The sequence below is a fragment of the Copidosoma floridanum genome, unplaced genomic scaffold (assembly GCF_036245765.1).
Source record: "Copidosoma floridanum isolate Cflo_tuat_1 unplaced genomic scaffold, Cflo_Japanese_pri ptg000019l, whole genome shotgun sequence".
Taxonomy (NCBI): domain Eukaryota; kingdom Metazoa; phylum Arthropoda; class Insecta; order Hymenoptera; family Encyrtidae; genus Copidosoma; species Copidosoma floridanum.
In genome coordinates this window covers 6201752-6218527 of record NW_028321896.1, presented here as the reverse complement: position 1 = coordinate 6218527, position 16776 = coordinate 6201752, and the positions used below count along the sequence as shown (strand labels likewise).

Here is a 16776-nt window from a genome sequence, read left to right as displayed (position 1 = left end):
TGAAAACAAAATTAATTTACACCTTAAAATATATACAGGTATAGCATAAGTTTTGAGTACAAATACTAGCTTGGTTCTTTAAATGAAATTAATGATGGCACACATACTGTGACAGCAAAAACACAGTTGTTGAATGACAGGTGTCTTTATTAAAACTCAAGCACATTTTTTTGTTAGAAAAAACTAAGTCTCCAGCGTAAGCTTTAAATTTTAAATGTATTATTAACAACTTCCAATCAAGTTATTTTATGAACATTTTACTCGACAAGAAAAAAAAAAATATACCCGAGTTTTGGCTACTAGCAATAAAAATTATTCAACAACAAACAACGCTGACTTGTACAAGTCTAGATAATCCCTCACGCTCGTTGAAAAGAAACAGCTAGTCAGCTATAAGTTAAGATCAGCTGATTGCTTCGAAGCACATATTACACGCGCAACGGATGAGTATATTATATACAAAGAGTGTGTATACAAATACTTGACACCAGGATGGTAAAGGTTTGCTGTCAATAGTACACAAACAATACCATACAACTCTCAGCTCGCACTTCATTAACGTTAGAGATGAAAGACATAAACACCAGACACCATCTGCCAAAAGAGAGAGAGAGAGAGAGAGAGAGAGAGAAAGAATGCAGTTTCTCTTTTTATTACTCGCCCCTACACTGTCCCCTCTGTGCCATAAATTCCATCCTACGACCCTTGAAGGGATTATCATTTGTGCATGAAAAAGGTAAATTAACAAGTAAGTATACAGACAACATACCCGACATAAACAGCACTGGGACCACAGCACTTGAGCATCTTGGGCAGCATTGTCACGGCATCCTGTCTGCCCTCCTCCCTCCTGGGCATGCAGGCGAGCAGCGACTTGGTGCCAAAGCAATACTCCTCGGGCCTGAATATCGTACCAATGCCACCTTCGAGAGCCACGTTGCCGTCGTCGAAGAGCACGTACGCGCTATGCTGGCTCTGAGGTACGTACCGGATCACCTGATCCTCGGAGCACTCGGGCAGCCGGCCATGGACCGTCCTCCAGTCGTCCGGATACTGGTGGAGGAAGCCACGGGTACTTGGCGAGTAGATCAGTGGCTGGTGCACCTCGGAGCTCAGGATGCACTGTGCCATGACTGGCTCGTTGCCGTGATCTCGTGCTCGCTGCTCGTCCAAGTCCATGCCCTCTGGACAGCAGTGCAGGATGGTCAAGGTCAGAGGCTCCTCGGGCACTTCGCTCCCGACGATGCCTTGGCTGGCATTGGCTTCGATAGCAAGGGTATGACTGTCGTGCAGTGCCAGCAATGCGAGTAGCAATAGGTTGCGGCACATTAGCCTGGAAAAAAGGGCGAATTTCCCACTCGACATGGTGTGAGCGGGTGTGCCAAATATCTGCCCTTTGTTTGTTTACGTTTTCGTGTTAACCTACTGCCTGTCTGTATTATGAACTTATACAAGTAAGTACAATAATTAACACCACTTCTGTGCTAACACTTTATTCTCAACTTTTTCGCGTTTTTCCGAGATAAATATCGTTCAATTACATGCTTGAGCGTTTGGAGTTTGTACAAAACCACTTGTGTATAAGTATATTTCAAACACACGCGAATCCAGGAGTGGCTGCTAGCAACGTTCGAATCGCTTGAGACAATGTTTGAATGACCAACGAACGACGACGACAGCAGCTAGCCACTTTACCGCTTTTTTTTACGAAACACAAATAAAATTGTTTCTGCCTTTTTTGGAACGTCAAGAAAAGAATAGCGTTTTACATGGTGTGCATTCACTTACAACAGTAACCAATTTACAATCTGCTTTACCCAAGTAGATTCGCAGTCTGCACAAAACGGTTTAGGTATCCTATTTTTCTCTACTACACAATGTTATCGTCACGTGATGGGCAAACAACTGTTTTATTATCATAGCAACAATAAAGAAATTAATAGGAATAAGACTTTTTGTTTTAAACACAGTTAACTACAGAACAATCCTCTCATCTCAACGCTTTCGGCGGTACTATACAACGGCTTTGGACTTTAGGAGTCGTGTGCGAGCCACGCGGAGCGGAAAGCCGGCGTACAGCTGCGCTGTTTGTTTGGGGTGCGCGCGCAGCTTTCTCACTCACACGTGTTCTGCCGTTCTGCGTTCTGTCGGCTGAGTCGGCTCTCGGCTCTGGCTTTTTTTTTCCGTTTCACACATAAGTACATAATTATTATTGGGGTCAGTACACTATAATATAAAAAAAAACATATGTATTATTCCCAAGGGTTTAATTATGATTTTAAAGGTATGAAACTATAAATCCATATTACCAATTATCTAGTATATAAATAGTACGGTAAACATTTTAGGTATACGGTACATTCTTTTTCTATCCTGAATATATATATATATATATATATATATATATATATATATATATATATATATATATATATACTACCAACACCCACACTGTTATTAACTGTGTGTACTTATTGTGTGTGAGTGGAAATATGAGCGCGTCCTTGTCCTTGCCGTTCTTTTCAGCGTTTTTTATTGCGTCATTTTCGCTAGCGCAGTTTGCTCCTGTTGCATTATTAGGTAGATAGGTATGTAATTAATTTCGCGTTTTGTTTTAACTGTGAAAATGTAGGCACAGAACATAATATATTAATATATTAATTGCGTTTCAGGTTCTCTGTTTCGACCCCCTTGGCCAGTCGAAATTTTATCGCTGGCACGTACTTGATTCATGCTAATAAAGCTAATGATTTGAAACAACATTAAGTTTGGACAAAAAGTATAAGCGTAACAAATTTTTATCATATCCGACAGTAACAATGCAAGAAATGTATTTGATCTATGATCGGAGAGAGGGGCGAGTGAGCGAGTCGTTTTTGAGGTTATATGAGTAGTATTTTAGGTAAGCGTTCACGTCTTTTTATTCAAAGTTTTGATTGTTATTAACTTAGTATCATATACTACTTTATAGATATGAACATACGTGGCTTATAAAAAATGAAGAGGTTATGTAAAGGTTTAATGTAGAAATGAATGAAACTGATTTATCATACATATGCTCATTTGATCACGCAATAGAACTTTGTTACTAAATGCTTGCTCTCCTGATTTTCAATCTCTGAGACAAAGTGTGGCTGAATTGGTATGTAACAATATACAGTATTTTCAGTCATTACTTAAGCTGCCCTCAAAGATACATAACTTTTCATGTAATTAACAGTTTTGGTGCAAGTTTCAATGATTATTTTTCAAGGCACGAATTTTAACAAAGATAACGTTGCCTCATGATTGATTATGAACTCGATAGTTCTTGAAGAGTTTTGGACTGATTTAGATGTTTTAAGCTCATGACAGATGTTTTCTTTCAAATGTTGTTGCTTCGTTGAATAAGGTATGTGAAAACAACTACATAATAACATATAGTTTTTATATAAATAAAAATGTATGTCAAACTCAATCATAAATGCATATGCACATCATTTTTGCATGATATTCCGTCTGAACTGTCTCTTAGTGTACATTTTACTTTGTATTTATTGTTGCCATAAACTTTAATTGGCATACAATTATTACACTGGGCAAAACTCTCTGGCTCGTGAATGAAAATAGGGAAATACACTTTAAACATGTCATTGTCCTCCAACCCACCAGACTGTACGTTCTCTTGGTATTGCGTTAAAGTAAAAATACCTTTATTGCCAAAAAATTCTGCTTACTGCGAAATAATGCACATTTTATTCATGTATATTTTCTAAAGAGCAAGTTGCGAGCAAGTGACAGAATTATTTACAGGGACAAAGCAGTGTGCGTTTTTTTTTTTCGTCTTGCGACCAACAATACTTGCATCGTATACTTGCAGAGTTATGTCGATGAAATCCCTGAAGGGGAGAGCATTTTCTCTTCTTTTTTCCCCTTTTTCATGCAAGCGTTCTCATAATTTTTCTAGCAGCGCTCGCTGCTTATCCATGAGAGAAAACAGACGGTGAGGGACTGGTTTTGGTGCGCTTTGACAATGTAAAGGACCCTATAAAAAGGTTGTTGGTCGCGTTGCACTGCATACTTTGCTTGCAAAATCTTCTTTTTTTTTTGCAATAAGACCAAAGGACCGAAGTATGCACATAAGTAAGTCTGTGTTAAAGCTTAGGTTTTTATACAATTGAGCTTTGTTAGATGTGAATACCTAATATATTCGTTTTGTATTTTTCATGGTTTTACTTTATCTTTTGTATTTTGGTAGCTCTACTTTTTTTATTCTTTACTTAAAAATTTCACAGCAAAATTCACTGTTTACATGAGCTTTTAGCAAAGCTTTGAGTTAAAATTGCTTCGGCAACGCCGGCGCATACAAATCCAACGTGTAAATAAAAATTTTTTCCTGCACACAGGTAAAGAGAAGTTCTTGAAACGATTCGAGCTTGCAGCGAGGAATAAATCGAATCGGCCGTACCAATATTTGCTTAGCTGACATGAGATAATTGTGTTTGACTCGATACGCGAGTACGCGCTTCGACTCAATAAAAGCATTTTTCCAATTTACCACATTCAAATGAAACTTGTGCATCAAAATTTAAATAACAATTCGTTAAATGAAACATCTAATTTAAGGATCAGACGAACGTAAAATTTCCATCTAATCACAGTGGGCGACCAAAGCGTAAAATTTTGGATCGACAAAATGAATGAAACAACACGATCCCTACCGTATGGCACCTACAAATATTATTTTTTCTGTTAGCTATGCAATTTTGGGGAGATGCAACGCAACGGGCGTCAACAAAGGAAAAGAATGTGGATGGAGGGTCGTCCCGGGAGAGAGAGAGAGAGAGGGGGGAGACAATAAAAGGAAGAGATCCAAACAGGGGGAGCTGGCAAGAAACTCCACTCGTAAATGATGAAGAAACAGCAACGAGTGGGAAAGCTTGGCTGCGACGCATATGTAGAAAACCCCATACTTTGGTACTTGCACACGGGGAGGAGAAATAGGCGCTTGGGATTTTCCACGTAATGCTGTATAACTTTGGCGCACAGCTGCTCACAGACGCAGACGAGCTAGTGTTTACCTGAGCGGTGCAGCCCAAGTATATAATATATAATATACCTATGCGGGGTAGGTTATCGCCTTTCGGGGTTTACCGGTATAGGTACATGGGGGCTTCGACCCGAGCGTGTGAATGACCGATCGTTGTATACCTATTCGGCGATAGACGCGTATATTATGATGCTCTTTGATCCCTTGCATCTGTTCCGACTTGAGAATTTTAGAGGCAGATTGCGTGCACGCTGTTTTTTTTATATCATTTAATTTTCTAAGGTTAACAGCCACGTTGTAAAATCAAATGGAAACGGAGCTAATGCGAGCACAGGGGAAAGGGGATTTAAAGGGGGCTGTAACATAGATAGAGAGAGAGATGATGCGCGCCTGTTTGATCGAGAAGCTGTAAAATCCGTAAGATACGTGTGGAATTTTATAAGATGCATTTTATCTTCAGTTGGAATTTTTTTGATGATCAACGGCCGTAAGGTTTTTTTTTCTCTTCATTTCAAATAGAATCTCGCCACTTTTATTGACATTAGATATAGCTTTCGAGAACCAAAGTAAACATAATGGAATCATAACGATCAACAACACTAACTCTGGCCTTTTCGTCATCATCGAAAAGTCATGATAATTTTTTTCGTGAATGTAACACTAGAATAATTGTTACAGAAAACGTTTCTAGTTAGAAAAGTTGCCCTATTGATGCACGTAATCGTTTGCTTACCTTTTAACTTTGAGAACCTCACAGAGAACTGTTTCCGGATGCGCTCAATGATACCCACACTCGTTTACCCACGTGAGAGGGAAAGCAGGATGGCGTGTTTCCGCGATCATCGTTGACGCACTTGGTACGAGCGTTGACGCAACGACCTGTAGCTTACGCTTCAACTTTCTCCTTTTTGTTTTCTCCTCTTTCAAATTTACAATAAGGCGTACAAAGGAGGTCGGGGTTTGGTGACCGTCAGCTCGCCGTTTCATGGAGTGTATTGAGAGAAATTGGACAAAAAAAAAGAAGATTAAAAACTGTGAAAGCATTGAAAAAAGGATTATAGAAGAGCTCCTGCAGGTGTAATCCAAAAGATACACGTGATTTTATTGTTTTTAATTACGTTTCAGTTCTTTTTTAATCGAAACTTTCAAACTAAAGGCTTTTAACTTTCTTTCATGCTACATTCATGTTTGAAAAAAACTTTTTACTCTCTCCTTTTTTTTTTTTTTTTTTTTTTTTCCCTACAGGAACCGATCAATTTTTTTTTCTAATACTATCAACTAAGGAGGAATACCATCATCTCACTTAGGTTTAATTTGGTTTTTTACCATGCAAAGGGTGAAACGTGGAAATCGAGTCGTATGAATAATTGTCCAAACTTTTTTCAAACGCATGCCTGATTTCTGCCAAAAGTTGATTGAAAACTGAGTAAATTAGTGTTATACGTTTGAGCTAATAGAAAAGTCACCCGATTCAGCGGTGTATTTATGTAGGTACACGAGGAAGCACCCAAGCTCGACAAACCATTTATTTTTCTGACAGAGGTCCCGTTAAAACACAAGTGAAGTAATCATATTTTTCGGCAAGCGCACGCAACCCATCCCCCATTGCCCAAGACTAATTTAAAGCATATTGTGTTATAGAGAGGCACACACAGGAGTAATAAAAAAAGTGGGTACGGCTCCTTCTTTTTCAGAGTTTTGGTCGTCAAGGAAGGAGCAGATATATAGGTACAAGGGGAAGAAACGTGCCTGAAAAGTTTCGCTGCCCGGCTGGTTGTCTTTTTCCATTGCTCGCGTATAGCAGTGTTGGCAGCGACGCCGCCACGACGGCTCCAATTAAACTTGCCCGTTCCGCCGTTGCGCCCCCATATCTACTTGGGATTGAAAATTTATGTTGCTTCTTGCTGTTTGTTTTTTTTTTTTTTTTTCCTTGTGCGTTCGCGTTATTTATTGTCTTGTTTTTTTGCTTCTCTTCTCCTTTTCCAAATATATGCGTACTCCAAAAATGTAACGAATTTTTAACAATTTTTTAAAAGTTTTTTTTTTTGTACAATAAATAGATGTAAATGTAAATTAATAGATTCCACGTGTCTCTATAAAATTTAGCACAAACAAAGCAAGTCTAGATGAATTTGGCAGAATTTCATGCTATCACATCTTCAAGTACACGTGTTGCTAAAATAATACAATGTTTTCTTTAAAAAAATTGTCATAATTTATTCAATTTTTTTTTTTCGTCTTACGTGTAAAGTGACATTCTCTATGGATTTACTTTTATTGAAAATGAGCCAAATATCGAGTAAGAAATAGTAGAATAAAATATTCTAATTTTTATTACGCCTATGGATGAGTGTTCTATGGTACATATTTACCCCTTGTTATGATAGAGATCGATAAAGATACGCATTCGCAAGAAAAACTGTAATTCTGAGTCTACAGTTAATGTTTCCACCAGTGTATGAAAAACTATAAATTTAATTGGAGTAACACTATAATTTCAAACAGAGAACCTAATTACACAAATAGATGAAGTTCTGGAATTTTCCAGGTGAAATGCAATCACAATAGTACTAACAAGAATGACGACGTACATGTTATGCTCAATAACAGATTTTTACAATTCAAATTATAACAGTACATTGATCGGTATTTGTTTTGCCTATTAATGTATTTATTTAGTGTTTTAACAATGACACGTATTTTTGTTTCTGTAAACATTAGCATGGGATCACCCGAATGTGAAGCTCATCAGACATCAAGAAATTCGTAAATAAACTTGTTGCTGATATGGCGTATGAAACTGCGGAGAAAAAAAATCGTGTAATTCATTGAATAATTGTTATACATGAAAAGGTGTTTTCAATTAACTTTTCATCAACGAGACAGGTGTTTTCAAATCGCAAACTTTGGTGGGCATGGGCGAGAAAAGCGGCGACTTTTAAAAACTTGTAATGAATTTCGGCGAGAAAGTTTCCGGCAGCTGGGGGACTCGAAGTAAAATGTTTTGCATAATTTCATTCGGGCGGAGAATCGAGTAATTATAAAAATAAAAGATGTTGGGTGTGACCACCAAAAAGTTCGTCAAAACATGTAGTGAATTTCAACGAGAAAGTTTTCATTAATACTCCCCCTTGCTTACCTTGACTTTCCGTAGACTGTCGCACGTATATATTTCTCTGCGGTTTTTCTCTATAAGTTTTTTATCGTATTTACATTTGTCATTAATAAAGTAACCATTTTATTGGAAATGCATCTAATTATTAACACTTTTTCAACTGAACTCACAAATTCAATCGACGTCACAAGGTCTCCATCCCCCCTTGGTATGGAGTACAGTTCCTACAGTCCATACAGTTTTGTATTTCTTATGAACTCGAATGCAATTCAAATCATTTGGTGATTGTACTTTTATATTTCTTGTAATATATATATATATATACATATAAGTAATTATTGTAATGGCCTTTTTATAAATTTAATGGCAGTAACAATCATCCATTTATTTCGACAGTAGGTATAAGTATTGTACGTGACAGGCGAATTTCCGAAAAGTCCTTTGCCATAACAACGAAATCGCAAATCGACCTGTGCATACGTAATTATTAACGAAGCTCGCGACGAGCGTATACTAAAGGCTCCCTCCGTTTTTATTTTTTATTACACCACCAACCCCGTCCGTCTTTCTCTTCGTTTTCATTTCAGCACGATCTGCTCGCGGCTCTTACGAAGCCAAGGCGTTGAGGCTATACGCACGCACATAACGCAAGGGTGTCTATGGATAAAATCTGCGATGCGTTTGGGGGGCTCCTGCTTGCGAAGCGAGTGTCAGTATATGTATATATATACGCAAGTGTATAGCGTGCACGCGAACGGAAAGGGAAGCGTTTTAACGAGAGACAAAGAGAGAGCCAATATCAAAGGTGCTTTTTTATTTTTCAAGGCGCGCTCCTGTTGTCCTGTTTGCACGCACTCCTCGTGGCGCTGAATATAATATATATGTGCACACCCTTACTTCCCCTGTCGTTTCTGCCGTGAAATAGAGGCTAGCGCTCGCGAGGGTGCCAATTAACTCCTGCTATGTGAAATCGATCATTTCCCTCCTACCCGTCGACCCAGGCTTTTTTTCTTTTGCAATCGACCGATAATTTTTGTTGTTTCCTCGTAGAGGGGATATTGCATGGTATTGTATAAAATTTCGTAGATATATTTGAGATGCAGATAAATAATGGGGTGCAAAAAAAATTAGATCTATTTTCAAGCTTCCTCAGATATTTTGGTGTGTACGAGTTCTTACATATCGGGTTGTGCAAACTAATCCAGATATACCGATTTCAAGCAAATTAAGTTACAGTTTAGGAATGCTTTGATTTACTTTGTGGTATACTTTTAGAAATACGCAGCATTATTTAAATGTCGAAGTAAAAATAAAACAAAAACAAAAAAAAAACACATTGCTCCGAGGGGGTGCACATCAGCTTGAAATCAGTGAGCTTGCACTTGTTGAGCGCTGAGCCCCGTGAACAAGTGAAATTTACGCTCGTGCAAACAACAAATCAACACGCCCGCGCTTGCGAAATCTTCTCCACGATCTTCGTGTACTTACCTCGTGCGCTGCGAGCTTGGAAAAATCACGCCTCTAAACCTATACCAGCGGGTCGGCACCTCGCGCGCATCAGCATAGCTCGCGGAAATGAAGTTCACACGTGTAGGCGTAACCCAAGCGCTGATTTATACCAAGAGAGGTAGAGAGAGAGAGAGAGAGATGCGCCACGCAGTTAAGCTTTCGGTGTATGTGTGTAATATCTGCCGCACCACCTCAGGTTTAGCCCATCGTGTGTGTACACCTAACGAGTAGATTGCATGGAGCACCTTTACCTCTTCCTTCGTGGCGTACGTGCAGGCTCTCTGCGTATACAACAACGCCTCTCTGCACTATGATATATTATATACTTGCTCATGAAACATGCGAAAATCAAGGGCTGAGCGATGCACAGGAGGCGTATCTCTCGCCCGTTATGCATCTAACTATTTTAATACCTACCTGGAATTTTCACCTCTCTCTCTCTCTCTCTCGTCCCCCCTTCCCTTCTTTTTTTTTTTTTTTTTTTTTTTTTCTTAAACAACAGTATTTTATGAAGAGGGTGGTAGGGCATAACTTTATATGCTTCTACGTTATCACAGCGGTGAAAAGTGAGAGAGAGTGGAATGTATATTTTGGGACTCTGAAAGATAAAAAAAAAGAAGATGCCCTCGTCAGGTGAAACTAGACTTAAATTTAAAATTAATTGTAGTTTTACCTAAAGAGGACCATGGGTTGGGTGGATACGGGCGAAACGTTGCGTTGTAATATGTGTGACTAATAATGTGAAGTTATATAGCGAGGCCGATAGAACCGATTATTTGTTAACTTTTTTTTGTTCGTATCGCACTGTACAGAAAAATTATAAATAAAAGAAAAAGATAGAGAGAAAGGGAGAGTAAAATATTGACCGTTTAGTGGTGTAAAATTATCATGCCACACCTATAATTGGTATGTCACTGGCAATTCCTTAACGTAGGCCGTACTGCTTGTGACAGTCTGTTACTGAAGTAACTATATAGGTGTGCGCTTGAGTCAGAGTTGAAAACTCACCAGAAAGAGAGAGAGTTGTGGAGGAAAAACTCGTACGTTCGGTTTTAAAAATGTAGCTGCTAAATTTTTATTCGTGTTCTCAAATGCAAGCAGTGTTATTTTGTAATGCATTGCATGGTCTGCTGATCGTAATTATTCGTGGCCTATGCAACCACCGTGGATTTTGAAATACATTTTTTAAACAACACGTCATGCAACCACGGAGTGAAAATAAAAATAAAAAAGTACTGATTGCTAGCTTGCTTGTGTATCAAGAGTTTTATGCTGGCAATGACCGTAAAGTATATGCCAAAACAATCGCCGTACTACCTTATATCTTTTTATTATTATCATAGAGTGTATGTATTTAACAAACGTAAATTTATCATGATAAAATGAATCATACCATAAATTGCCAAGTACAAAAATGGTAAAAGATCCGTTGAAACCGATACGTGCAAACGATGAACTCACACCCATGAACTTTTAAAAACGAGAGAGAGAGAGTTCAAGGTACGAAAGTAGAGGTGGCTTGAATGTGTTCAGCTATTAAATGCACGCGATATGATCGCATGCATATAATACACGCGAATCAACATGTCTGGCTGTGTTATCTTGTTGCGTAACTTCTTACATGAACTAAAAACGGTACTTTCACTAAAACTACGTGTACTGAGATGGATGTGGCAGTAAATGATTTGCAGGTATATTTGCATAGTTATTTAGTTACAGTTATCCTAATCGCAGTAGAAATAAATGAACAACCCACCCATATGTTACCATAGTCTTTCCAAAAGTTTTCGATCAAAATATAATAGTACGACTAATCGTCTATTACTGCATCCATCGCTGCAAAAACAATGAATCTTGTCTTTTTCCGATGACACGTCACGCAATCAGACGAACAAAATCGAAAATGAAACGCAACAGCTCACGCCCTGATTACTGCTATGGCATTAAAAACTATTGGGAGTATTGAAGATCGCTTGAGAAGACTGAAAGAGAATTTTGCTTCATCAGGAATTTGAGTAGGAAAATGTTTATTTTGCTAGGATCACGAATATAAGCTTCTGAGAGTTTTTGAGAGCATGTACTGGTAACAGAAGCGCCCCGAAATCCAAAACATGATCCAGTTATGATGTTTAAAGATGTTCTCTCATATTCTTTCTTGATGGTCCCGTGAAACTGTGCCAAACGTGTATTTTTAAAATTCACTTCAATCGATAGTATTATTCCAGAGTGATTATAGAGGATCGAGAGCGTAATTCAGGGAGGATTGGAAGTGGTCTGGTCCCTCGTGTCGCATGCCCTCCGAGACATTTTGCAGTTGATGCAATTAGGAAAGGGGTACCAGTCTAGGCCGGTTCAGGCCCTCGGGCTCATTAAAACAGACTTCGTTAAAGAGCCTATATTACGCGGGGGATGCTGTGTCTCGGGGCGCGTTGGTTGACTTCTCTCTCTCTCTCGATTTTCCCGCTAACAAGTGAATTTCAGCAGCTATGTGGTGGGTTTCCCTGTGTCTATGTACTGGTGCACACGCTTATGCCGCCGTCGTCGTCACCACCTCCAGGGCGACGAAGGTACGGGAGGAGGAGAAGCGGGGCGAGCGTTTTCGGCTAATTTGTAAGCTTACGCGGAAAACGAGCAATTATTTTCCCGGATATAGCGACCGTGCCGGCGTGGGTTTGTACACATTTTGAGGCCTCGTAATTATTCCATGGATAACAGGTTCCCTCCTGGATGCTCGATGCACGTGTATAGAGAGAAAACCAGGTGGAGGCAGATGATGTTTGATTTTAAGGGTACATGGGTGGTGATGCCTTTGGAGTTAATTTTAGCACTTAGGTAGAAGATAATGGGGAGGTCATTGTTTCACTGGGCACAGCGAAGCTATATGCGATAATTTCTTACTGATGCTCACACTATCACTTAATTATTAGGCTTTTTGTAGAAAAAATTGTGTGCGATTGTAATTTTAATAAGTACTTAAATACTTGAAATCTGTGTGATATGAGATTCACGTAACCCTTTTTACTCTCCACTTTATCGTTTATGATGTTTGAAAACACAAATTGTCAATGCACTACAGCATAATATATCGTGGTAAAGCTCCTGGGAGCGTCAAATATACTTGCTTAACTCATAAACTTTTGGCTCGCAGCAGACCAAAACATTTAGCTCGTGGGATTTAAATTTAAAATTTCTGTAACATCTAAGAGACGAGAAGGTGGTAGCGCTCCATTCTGTGGAGGTAATTATAGTCATTCACCAATGTATATACATTCAGTTAAGAAGCTTTAGAAGAGTTAAAAAAATGTGTTTATTGTTGACTTAAGGTATTCGCTTACCATCATTGTTTGGGAATGGAAAAAATGATAGAGATCTAATTAATAAGGAGAAGTAACTGACTCGTAATGGTAAATGAGTTTGTGAGATGTATAACTTCTCAATGTTTTCCCTCTAGCAGAGGTACTTTCTGTCTCTCAGCATCTTTTTCTAGCTAGTGTCTATTTTGCCTCGAATTAGTAGCGTAGCCTCGACTCACAGAGCGTTTTCTTTTTATCTCGTGACACTATGCTGAACAATTCAATAATCGTTTTTTTAAAAGTAGTATTCTTTTGTCATCAAAGTTTGGTGGACTTCATCTTTGATCTCTTCCTTTAACACAAATAGGGCAGCAGTAAGGCTACTGCAATGCCAATTGAATATCTGTATGAATTCCAAATCATAGACACACAGATAAGCCTGTGTCTAAGAAAAAATGGCCAAGTTTTCGAAAAAAAAAAAAAAAAAAAAAAAAAAAAAAATGCACATACCAACATCATCTTTAGCCAAGCAAGAAAGCTCGTTATAACAGTCTATGTAGAGAGAGCCATAAAGATTATCATAACGGTACATTAAACGCAGTATCGCTAGGGGAGTGGAATCTCTTATAATACTCGGCTGGTCGTAGCCTAATGTCTCCCTCAAACTTCCTTTGTCTTTTCGCTCCTCGCCTTATTTTCCCCGCAACGTTTATTTTTCCTTCTTTCTCGTGCTCCGATCCTCAGCCCTTCATAATTTTCTTGAAAAATACACATGCGCTTACGATATACAATTTCTTCTGACAATCATAATCATAGTCCACAAATTGTTTCTTTGCATTTCACTCATGTCTTTTCTCTTTTTTTCCCTCCTGTGATTTCAGCTCATCTCTCTTTAAAATCATGATGCCAAGTTATAAATATTCGTTAAATAATTCACTTTGATTTCAAGAGTATTCTCGTTAATTAGTGTTACACCCGTGATAAATCATTTGCCATCAATCAAACCTTCAATATTTTTCTTTTTTCAAAAAACAAAAGTAAAAAAAAATAACGTAATTTGCCATCGTTACGCGAAAAAACGCCTAAACGCAATCAGTCAGGCCGACGTCAGCCCAAAACACGTTCAACTGTCATCCACTCTATCTACCGTCGTCGGCTTGAAGGAGCAATTTTGTACACGTCTAACCCGAATGCAATTTACTTCTCAATGATAAGAAGCAATCCCCTACCCTCCAGACTCTTTATTTAACCCTCCCCAGCCAGTACTGCACGGTGTAATGCAAGTGTCGCTGGTAGTTGTTTCGTTCTCCTACTATTTTCAAACTAAATCAGTGAAATTTCAAGGATTTACTATAAATATTTACTGCACGATTAAAATGACCAAATAAATTATAACTAGTTAAGTAGAAACCGCTGACAGCATTCACTGACGAAATGGTAGATTTTTCGCTGATTTGGTCCAAAAAAAAAGTAACCTTTGATATTGATGGGGGTAATTTACGCGAGGTCGCAACTCTTCACCCAAACTGAGGAAGATGGATGTCCCGGCTGTGTGGGGTGTGCATAGCCATGCTGTCCATGATATGGGTTTTACAAAGCGGTAGGGCATTTCCCTCTTCCGAAGCGTATCTATATGTACACTTCTGTACCACTGCTCTCTCTCTCTCTCTCTTCCTCTTTGTGATCCCGCTACTATTGCGCGGTGATTAATTGCATTTTGCTACGTGGATACGTTATACGTGTACATTCGTGTGTGCGAACACAGCTAGCATAATTTATGTACTGGTAGTATCGCGTACGTGTCAACGCGTTACGAAAACAGATTTCTTTCTTTCCATTTTTTTCTATGGTCATGATGAAGAGTGAAAAGGATTACGGGGTGATGTTGGATTTGTCGGGGATGTACATCGGGTTTCATTTTATTTCGAAAATAGATGTAACTATCTTTTTGGGTATACATTACGAGTAGGAGTTGATGGGTTGAGTGATGACAATGACAATGAGTGCAGTCGAGTGCATTACATTATTGTCAAAAAAGTTACGCTTGCAGATACCTGCCTGCGTTAGAGTTGGTAGGGCAGACAATGGATTCTAGAATTGCTTCGCTTTATGGCATTTACAAGCTTCGTGCTTATTAATATTATTATTACTTTTTTTCCTTCTTCCTGCAATGATAATATAATTTTACAACACGTCACTAAATAGTAATAAAACCCTGCGCAAAGCATAGCAGTTGCAAAATAGCTCTTCAGCTTATTTGGTCTGTGCAGTGTTTTACCACTCGACTACGGTTGGGATCAGTTGGTTCTAAATCACCGCTGATTTAAATTTCCAATCGTTACATTTCCTGTAGTCACTTTTGGTGTGTAAACCTGACAATGCTACAAAAGTTTAGGGGAGAAAGAAAAAAAAGCCCTCTTCTACGAGACAGCAGAGCAGCAATAGTCGTGATGTGTTTTATAATCAACATTACATGGCCTTTCACGCTGTCACGCACATTTGAGTGCGTGACTACGGCTACGAAACGACGAGTTTCGATTTCCCCTCGAAGGATCATAGCCCAAGTTATGAAAAATTTAAGGAGCGCGCAGACGTGGTGATACGCACTTTTTCTATACATAATGTAGTATGGTCGTGGTACAGCCTATGGGATATTCATGGATATATCCTAAAAGAAAAAGACGTATCAAGGGGGACTGTATATACTTTTCTGTTTCTACTGATATACCGTTTTAATAAACCCTCGTTAAGTACGACAAATTACTCGTTTTATATGTGTTTGTGAAATCACAGGTTACTGGAGGAGAGGGTGTCTTTGAGATGCCCTGTGGTACATGATATCTTTGAGATTTTTTTTTTTTTATTTAAGATTTCTTAGGTGACGTGATGGGTGAATTCACCTCGAGATTCACTATTGCTAGTGCTATAATTATATATTTTTGTATGGTACTCGTTAAACAGGCCTCTAACAAGTTTATTAAAATCAAAGTCCTAGTCATATTTGTTTAACAGGCTAGATAATCTATTTAAAAAAATATAAATCACCAGTTAGTGATTTTTATTTTATTAAATAAGATTCATTTAAAGCATTGGGATATCTGATTTTTAAACTTTACACTCCTAGACAGTTTTAAAAATATTAAAAAAAAAAGAGAAAAATGATTAGACATTATAAATAGTTAATCGTCAGATATGTGTCTACACTTATGTATACACAAACACTAACTCGACAGAGTTACGATTAACTAGAGAACAAATTTCGAGGAAAATTTTTACCAGCACTTACAATGTTCTACAATTCAAGAGCTATAGGGATCGAAACAAAAATTGTCTGCAATCATCATTAGACGTCGAACGCGTCCCCCAATAAGTGGCTTCGTCGTTTAGTATCTTACCAGACGAGGGGTCGTAAAGAGGTATATATACATAGCGAAACCAATTTTCTACCCATTTGTATGATAATTATGTTACTTAGCTTCATTTTAAATTGAAAAACATTGAATTGCTTAAAAAAAAGTTGTTCATCAAAAATAAGAAGAAAATTAAAAATAACCATGTGCGCATGTGACGATTTCAATAAAATGAGCAGAAAAAAGAGTGACAGTGAAAGCAACTGTTTTCAATTCCTTCTTTCGTAATCTCCTATTTATTTTCTCATTCAAATGTGCTACAGCAAAGAGTAAAAATAAGAAAAGTATCATGTTGTAGGTAAGTTTCACCTCTCCCTTACGGACGGAGAAAGTTGACAAAAAACCTTTAATTTTTACACATATCCAGGTAGCTTCGTTTCCTCAACGCTGTTTTGTTGCTCTGTATTCCCTTGCCTAAAC

At 38.3% G+C, this 16776-nt stretch overlaps 1 protein-coding gene across 1 annotated transcript in view; it reads right to left on the bottom strand.

Moving 5' to 3' along the window:
• The window catches only part of LOC106635820 (putative G protein-coupled receptor Mth-like 1), a 147410-nt gene extending 145971 nt beyond the window's left edge, over positions 1-1439 (bottom strand). Inside the window, exon 1 of the mRNA XM_089592520.1 lies at positions 770-1439. Coding sequence (XP_089448646.1) covers positions 770-1365 — 596 coding nt within the window. The 5' untranslated portion in view covers positions 1366-1439. The remainder of the gene's footprint in view (positions 1-769) is intronic.
• Between the last annotated feature and the right edge of the window lie 15337 nt (positions 1440-16776).